The sequence below is a fragment of the Neolamprologus multifasciatus genome, chromosome 18 (genome assembly GCF_963576455.1).
Source record: "Neolamprologus multifasciatus chromosome 18, fNeoMul1.2, whole genome shotgun sequence".
NCBI classification, from domain to species: Eukaryota; Metazoa; Chordata; class Actinopteri; order Cichliformes; family Cichlidae; genus Neolamprologus; species Neolamprologus multifasciatus.
The window spans coordinates 28,080,914-28,089,616 of record NC_140456.1 but is presented as its reverse complement, the minus strand read 5'-3'; the positions used below and the strand labels follow the sequence as shown (position 1 = coordinate 28,089,616).

The 8,703-nt window shown below is 39.8% G+C and overlaps 1 protein-coding gene and 2 long non-coding RNA genes across 4 annotated transcripts; 2 read left to right on the top strand and 1 right to left on the bottom strand.

The window, feature by feature from the left end:
- The first annotated feature begins 2,792 nt into the window (after positions 1–2,792).
- On the top strand, positions 2,793–3,970 carry LOC146498245 (uncharacterized). The gene is made up of 2 exons (XR_014870956.1): positions 2,793–3,239; positions 3,394–3,970. It is a non-coding gene; the product is annotated as an uncharacterized LOC146498245 (long non-coding RNA).
- Positions 3,850–5,403, bottom strand: LOC146498244 (uncharacterized). Its single transcript, XR_014870955.1, has 2 exons — positions 5,044–5,403; positions 3,850–4,421 (listed from the first exon to the last, which is right to left on the bottom strand). It is a non-coding gene; the product is annotated as an uncharacterized LOC146498244 (long non-coding RNA).
- Positions 5,404–6,701: 1,298 nt separating this feature from the next.
- Positions 6,702–8,703, top strand: LOC146498243 (caspase-8-like). Of its 2 annotated transcripts, XM_085141953.1 has the most exons (6): positions 6,702–6,814; positions 6,940–7,283; positions 7,369–7,400; positions 7,526–7,628; positions 7,711–8,254; positions 8,343–8,703. In XM_085141953.1, the coding sequence occupies exons 2-6, from the start codon at positions 6,947–6,949 to the stop codon at positions 8,479–8,481; spliced, it is 1,155 nt and encodes a 384-aa protein (XP_084998079.1). In that variant the 5' UTR covers positions 6,702–6,814; positions 6,940–6,946; the 3' UTR covers positions 8,482–8,703. The 2 variants fall into 2 exon arrangements, with proteins under 2 accessions (XP_084998079.1, XP_084998080.1); XM_085141954.1 differs by lacking the exon at positions 6,702–6,814 and having other exon boundaries at positions 6,825–7,283.

Genomic DNA, 8,703 nt, shown 5'->3' with positions numbered 1-8,703 from the left:
AATGCCAGTTTCTCGATTCTCTCGCCAGTCCGAACTTTGTCGATTCACACGGGAGTCCTCCCGAGGACGGCAGTGTACGTGATGACATCTCCGTTCCGGAGTTTTTACTGCGTTGCCTTCTTAATGTAACTGTGATTAATATTTGCAATGGAAATTACACATGAAATGAAAAAAAATGCACATGATGTAGTAGATTTTTTTTAAGAAAAAAATAATTAAAAAGTATCTTAAGCACTTTGGCAAAATTCGCTTTTACATATCATCTGTTTCATAATGTCTAATGAGCTTCATACGGTTAAGCAAAACCACTACATGACAGAAACACAAGCTTAATCTCTCTATTAATAAACATACTACACATGTATGCCTGAATAAAGACAAACAGGTGAGATGTTAGAATACTTTTATTTTCATTTTAATAGACACTCAAAACTTACAGCACACAGCTGCTGGGGTTTGGAAGAGAACTGAACAATATTTAAAATACAATCTTCAGGATGTCCACTTATTAACATAATATTTTTGCTCCCGGTGAAAATGTTTCCTCTTGTATTAAAATATTTTTAATGTTAAATTCAATTCATAGTCAGCCGTTTAAATAAGAACAGAAGATTTTACATCGGGGGGATATGACGGGTGAAATTCAAAATTGACAGCTCTCAGAGTAAGGCTTCAATATTAAATTAAACGGTCCAATTATGAAGCCAAACCGATTTAGTCAGGAACCAATGAAACACCGAAATAAACCAAACATTAACATTTAGAAGTGACTTATAGATCATTTTTAACCTATGACGTTATTTTTGTGCCTCTATTCTAAGCGCACGTAAATAATTTTTGCAAGTACAAATGTTGCATTTTGAGGAGAAGATTATTCTCAAGAGAGTACAAACAAAAAGAAAACCCTTTTCACTAGCATTCAAAAACTAATGTGTACACTTATGTCTGCATTTTTATTTTAAATGTGAACAAAATGATAGCAGAAGAGCTGTCACGTGTCTGGCCAAAAGAGAGTGCCAATTTGTTTATTTGATTTTTCGATTAAAGGCTTCAGTTGAGAAAAAAGAATTGCGCTCACGTTTGCAGCTTCGTCTTGTTGTACAATATTTTAAATTAAAAACAAAAAAAAACCACTACATTTTAGAAAATATTTGCAGGTGTTTTCTTGTTTTCTTTAGTTTAGTGAAACTAAACCTTTATGGAGTTAGTTCAGTTACAACGGCATTTGTTTTATTTTTATTTTGTTACTATATACTATATACTATATATACTGATTTTGTTTTTGGTGTGTGTGTGTGTGTGTGTGTGTGTGTGTGTGTGTGTGTGTGTGTATATGTGTGTGTGTGTGTTTTGTTTTTGTTTTTTCCTGCGCTCAATTTCTGTTATTTTTAGATTTTTCTTTGACCCTTAGTCTGTTGTAATTATGCAATTTTTATTTTTATAGTATGGCTGGTTTCATTATGTCTATATCATCAGGCCTTTTTACCTGTAGTCTGTGTTCTGTTCATAATTCTAGTTTGATTGTATTCTGTTCCTTGGTTAAGTTTATTTTACGTTCCCCGTGTTTCATCCATATCTTATTTAGTCGCCATAATGTTTTATTTTTCTAGTCTGTCTCTTGTGCGTTTTTGCTTCCCCTGTTTAGTTATCTGATTATTTTCACCTGTTTCTTATTTTTCCCCAGATGTGACTCATTCTCTATTAATGCTCCGTCTGTCTGTATATAAAGTCTGGGTTTGTCCTAGCTTTCTGTTGTGTTGTACTTTTTGTCTGCCCATGTGTTTCCTTCCATTTTGGCTCAATGGACTTTGTGTTTCTGCTGGCTAAATGAAGCTTTTTGAAGCATTTAAGCTTGTACTGAAAAACGGTTCATTACTGAAAGCTTTTCAACACAGTCTTCTTTGGTGGCATCAAAACAAAATGAAGAGCAACCTAAATCTAAAACTTGAAACAAACTTCTTCAATTGTCCACTCAAGAGAGTTGTGTTCATAGCTTCTGTTTAATGACAGCTCTGTCTGAAATCGGGCTGCTGTTTGTTCTATTCAATTCAATTTTATTCATATAGCACCAAATCACAACATTAGTCGCCTCAAGGCGCTTTCTATTGTAAAGTTGACCCTACAATGATACATTCAGAGAAAAACCCAACAATCTATGACCCCCTATGAGCAAGCACTTTGGCCACAGTTTGAAGCGAAAAACTCCCTTTTAACAGGAAGAAACCTCTGGCAGAACCAGGCTCAGGGAGGGGCGGCCATCTGCTGCGACCGGTTGGGGTGAGGGAAGGAAGACAGGATAAAAGACATGCTGTGGAAGAGAGACAGAGGTTAATAACAAGTAGGATTCAATGCAGAGGTCTATTAACACACAGTGAGTGAGAAATGTAACTGAGGAAGAAATACTCAGTGCATCATGGGAATCCTATATGCCTTAGCAAAAAGGAAAGTTTTTTTTTTCCTTACACAATTCCACTTGTTTTGTGACATAAAATAACTAACCTCCATCCTCAGATATCAGTGTGTGGGAATGGGGCAATGGGAGTGGAACACCTGAGCCTGAGACAGGAGGTTGGCAGATATGTGGTTTATTTTACACATATACAAAAGGTCTGCCTTCACCAAATAAATTATCATGGTAAATACAATGCGCTCCTTAAATTTCTTTCTTAAAATGCAGCTTTTATGTCTTTTAATCATGATTTACAATGTACAATTGTACATGGGTGTGCACACACACGCACACACGCACGCACACACACACACACACGGATAAATTCAGTGTGAATTTGTGGGGAATACTCTCTGCTGCGACCGGGGGTGCTGGAGCACAGCTTCTTCTCAGTGCGACACCAAAGGCTGTAAACCTGTTATTCCTGCTGTCCAGAAGTAGAGGGCGCTATTGTATAGCGTGTAGTCGCTTTGGAGCGTGATGTCACGGGGTGGGCGTGGAAAGGATTTTGGCTCGATCCGCCATTTTCGGGGTCTAGCGCAAGTGAAAAGGGAGCGAAGGCACACGCAACAGCCACGGTTCATATTTGCTGTGTGGTCGGCTGCAATGTTCGATCGCACGACCGGCAAGAGAATAAGCTTGAAAATGGTTTATCTTTTCATTCTTTCCCAACCTGGAAGCAACACGAGGCAGCTCATGTATCAATGTTAGCAAACGAAGGTGTGTAGCCTGGATAGCAGCTGTGAGATGAGCTGATATCCAGTTCTCTTCCATCTCCAAATATCTGTTGGTGCTCCAGACAGTTTTATTCCGGTAAGTTCTAAATATGTTCATATCACTCTTCATAGCCTATTAGTTTTATTTTCGATGCACTCTGAGCTCATAGCAAATTAGAACAAACATCCTACTGAGTGATTTTGTAGAACCACCTTCTATTTATAGAGTTGCTAATTATTTGGCATTATTGCAGCAAACCAGCCTATGAAATGGATGAAACACATCGTGACTGGGTTCCAGCGCTACACAAGGGACCTGCTTCAAACATACCACCCTGCCAATCAGATTACTTCTTCCATGTGAGGGTGAAGAGGTGACCCTTCTGGATAAGATGGTGAAGGTTTGCTGCATTTTGGTGAACAGTGTGATAATAAAACCAGGAAAATATGAAACCTGCTCCTGTTAAATATTCTTAAGTATTGTGCTGTTAAAATTGCTGTATTTTTTCCAAAAGATACAGTAAATAAAGTAATGTTAGTAGTGGTTGATATCACGTAAACACTGTCATGATTTTGTGTAAACATTTTGTCATTTGTAAACTATAAATGACTGGATTCTACATTGTAACGGATGTGATGTTCTATAAAGTGGTTTTCATAATAATAAAAAAAAAGAGGCAGAAATTAGTTTGTTTCTTTATTCAATTTTTGAACAGTGGTACTCAGTGAGTACATATTCAGTAAATGCAAATTATTTACATGGCAGTGCACTACAGGCATAAATCTAGACCCCTAGATAAAACATTATGGGTCATTCCCACAACCCACAGCTTTACTGTGCTCCAGCAAAGTATCCCAAGTATCCTCCAGCAGTGACAACTCCTCCACAGTAGCAGGTGGGATTTTTCTTTTTTGAGGACGGCTCCTTTTCCCTGTCACTACGGATGGTCTGTTTATGTTTTGATCAAGAGCCTTTTTTTGGGCAGCTGAAGAGGAGAAGTCTATCTTACGGCCAACCTCTGACTGTATCTTGGTCACATTACCCAGCAAAACCCAGCATGCAGGTTCATCTGTAACAGTCCTGTGCCACAGATCAACACTGTTGCTTCTACATTACACAGAAGAGCAGTGACGTGGGTGCAGGTCTCCACGACTCCGGCCTTACAGGTGCAGTGGGCGGCTTCAACCTTCCCTGTGATGCTCACAGTGACCCATGGCTGTAATGCTCGTTCATTCAGTCTTTGAGAGTGCAGGACCTGAAACACACACAAAGTTCATTTAAAGACAAGAACTATGAGCCAAGGCTGACATAAATGTGTTTAATCTACTTTATCATAAATGTAACAAAGTTTTTAGAAAGTTAGCACATACATGTTTCATTTCTTTATGTGTCCATCTATAGAAGGCTGCATGTTATAGTGTTAATCTGCCTGTTCTCTGTCAGAAACCTGCCTGCAGAAAATGAACCTAAAGTATGTAATGCAAGGATGTCATCACTTTAGAGATGGAGAAAGCATAAAGTGACAATTATGAATCCCTTAATATGATAAGGAGATTATGCAGGTCATTAATCAATGTATAAAACTAAAATAAAATGTATTTTTAGTGACACAAGATACAAATATGGAAGCAAGATGTATAATTAGAATTATTTATAATAAATATGAATAAATTAGTGCAATTTCTTTAACCATAAAGAATAACTAAATCCTTCAGGACAATGTCACATCAGTGCACTGAACTCACTATGTTATCCCTCTAACAGCCTCCACATGTTCTCACTGTAATTTCCCCTCATGAATGAATTTATGCTGCACTAATCTGAATGTTTGCAGGGAAATCAAACGCATTTCACACGCAGTACTCGAGCTGACTTACCTTTGTTTGAATGACGACTTGTACGCGCTGACTCCACAGACAAGGTACGAAAATATGTCAGGCTACGTCAATAGCGGTTGGTCTTCAGGGTTTCTACTCCACAGCCGTGTTTCATACGGGTCCACATTTCCAATGCACGCTATTTTCTGCAAGTACCGCCGCTTCGCCTCTGGACGCAATCGGTCTCTATACAGTCCATTCTCTTTTGAGCTGCTTTTAAGCATCTTTCTTGTAGTCGTCGTTCCAACAGTGTGTTTGTTTTAATTCGTAGACCCCGAAAATGGCGCTGCGCTCCCATAATGCATTGCGGCGTGACGTCAACTCCAAAGCCCTATTGGAGGATCTGAGAGTCACTTCCAAGTTTGTTCTCAGAACGCGGTGTCACTACCCGATCCGTACCGGAAACCCGATCGGTACCCCGCATGCGCAAATCTTACGTCACTTCCTCTCTTTGCCAACATTGCGACATTCAATATATTTGAACGATACGGTTAGCGCCCAGTTAGCCAAGGACAATGATGCTTTCTTCTTTATAAATTTGGTTTTATTTTTGGCAAAATTTCATATACACAAAAGCAAAGTCCTCAGCAGAAAGCCTGAACTTCTTGTATTAAAAATGGAACTTGTACAATATATAAGGACAATCTCCTCATCAAAAAACACTAAGGCTCTCAAGACTGTTAACATCTATAACCGATTGAAACTGCTAACTTGATTTTGGCTCTTGCAAACTTTTGTTTATTTATGTTCCCCTTAATTTATTTTATTTTTTTGTACTCACTTTTGTCTCACTGTCCTTGTCACTCTCTCTCTTCCTCATTGTACTACTACAATGTCATCTTTTATGTGATCCCTGTTTTACTCGACTGTATGTCTAAAATGTGATAAATAAAGTTTATTAAAAAAAAAAAAAAAAAAAAAAAAAAAAAAAGTTAGCGCCCAGTTAGCTCCTAGCATTTCTCAACAGCTCTGCCTCCTTCTCGACTCCCCGGGACATTTAAACAATGGATAATCCGTATACAAACAAATTCATGCTTTTCTCCTCAACAGAGAGCGTCCCCGATTGAACAACAGCGCCGTAAAATAAGAAGAATGGCGCCTAATTACAGAGTTAATAATACAGACTTAGCAATGTGTCACGTGAAGATTCATCAGCCAGATGAAGTGTTTACTGACAATTGACAGTGATAGCGGACATCATCATCACTATTCCAGTCAATCCTCTCCACACAGACAAGCATAAACACACTCGACTATCACTGAATCAAATTTAACACACGTTTGTAATGACGCCAATTCAGTTTACAATAGGGTTCATCCGCTCGGTCAGAAGGTGGCAGTATCCTCGTACACTGGGGAGTACACTGCCATTAAACGAACAGAAGAAGAAGAAAACATCTGCACATGCGCGGTACGGATCGGGTAGACCCGATTTGTACGGTCCGACTTTGCACATGCGCAGTAAGGATCGGGGAGTCCCGATCCGTAACTATCTTTTTATTTTTCGTTTTTGTCTACATTGTACTGAAATGCTTCATTATTGCAAACATTTTAAGATATACTTATTATTCTTAACATCTTAACCAATACTCTGACCCGTAACTATCGTAAAACGCTACGACCGGAAGTAGACACCTTTCGCGCATGCGCGGTACCGATCGGGTTTCCGGTACGGATCGGGTAGCGACACGCGGGATAGTTTCGTGCTGGATGTTATTTGAGAGAAGGAATGAGGTTTCGTTTTCAAGGACAGCAGAAGTTCCAACTGACCGTAAGAGAATTACGTTTTATGTAATATAATGTGCAGCTATTGTTACGATAGTAAGCTGTAGTAAACTACTTCCTTCTCATAGACAGTAGTGTTTAGGATCACCTCTGACTCTTTCCTTTGCGCAGATTCAGCATGTCGGCCCAAAATGCAATGAGGAGCAATAAAAAAGCCATTCATGGGATTCTGTCCGGAGACCGCGGGCTAATTCTCAACAAAGTTTATGAGAATAAGCTGATCACTCAGCGGGAGTACAACAATCTTAAAAGCATCAACAACGCAAACGTGGAGACACACGTCAGTGAGCTCGTGGATACGATCATGAATAAAGGAGAAGATAAATGCAAAGACTTCCTGAACCTCCTGCAAACCGATGGCGCCATTAAAGAAACTTTCCCTCAGCTGGCGAGTTTACAACTGACTTACACCCCCCTTTTATCCAAGCCTGTCCAAGTGTCTTCATGTCAGCACGGTAACACACACGTAACACTGTATAGAAACGCTGTGTCTCCTGTTGTGTTTGGTTGTTTAACTCAGTTTTATTGTTCTTCCCTCAGATGTTCTGCCACAAGATGGGAATATGTCAAAGGTGAGATGCTGATGCAGAAACAGCCTCCTACACTTGTGACATCGCTTGAGACAGATATGTAGATGAAATTCTGTGGTTACGCAGCCTGTAGTAACACATATAAAATCTTGGTGTCCACTCTTTAGGATGTTTATCAAATCATTAGCCGGCCCGTCGGCCTCTGCGTGATCATAAACAATAAGAACTTCTTGGATGGTTCACCAAGAAGAGGATCAGATAAAGACGCCCGTAAGTTTCAGGGGCAGATTTTTTATTCTTTCTTGTTAGTATCTGGTGCTTAAATATTTTTCTCTAATTACATTTTTTGCAGAAAGCTTGGCAGAGGTGTTCAGCTGGCTGGGCTTCAGAGTGCTGATGTGTAAAGACCTGACCAAGGATCAGATGGATCAGGCACTGACGTTTGTTGCTTCCCTGGCAGACATGTCTCAGCTGCAGAAGTTCAACTTTAAAGAGTGGGATGGCAGCAGCTTTGTTGATCCTCAGCAGGTTCTTGAGCACGGTGATGCTTTCATCTGCTCTATTCTGAGTCACAGAAAAAAGGGTGTTGTTTTGGGAACTGACAGGGACCCCTTCCCCATTAAAGAAATTACCCGAAAGTTCAGGGGGTGTGACCAGTCTGTCCTCACTGGTAAGCCCAAAGTGTTCCTGATCCAGGCCTGCCAAGGAAGTAACAAACAGCGTGGAGTGCAGTTGATGGAGACTGATGATGATACTTCACCATTGACCATCCCTGAGGAAGCTGATGTTCTGGTTGCCATGGCCACTGTTGAAGATCATGTTTCATTTAGACATATAGTCAATGGAAGCTGGTTCGTTCAGTCTCTTTGTGAGCAGCTGAAGGAGCGCTGTCCCAGGTAATTGTTTTAAAATCACCAAACACATGTGTACACTGACCCTGACAGTGATATCAACATGTTTTTGTATCTCTATAAATGCTCTTAGGGGCGAGGACATCGTCTCCATCCTCCACTACGTGAACGATGATGTAGCACATAGCGAGACCTCCTCGTTGGACAAGCAGATGCCTGAAGTGAGATTCACCCTGAGAAAGAAACTTGTGCTGCAACCTCAGCGCACCTGAAGTCATCATGGAAATACAGCACATCTTACTGTGCAACTAGGGATGCATGATTAACTCAGAGTTACTTATTATGTTTCTTAAAATGTTTCCTTTATATTTTCCATCTTTCTCTCATCATTTTAAATCTTTTATTTTTCTAAATCTGAATCTCGCATTGAGGTGTTGCATTTTATTCATGTAGCAGTTTAATATCAAAGAATAAATCTCAGACTGGGAACACAA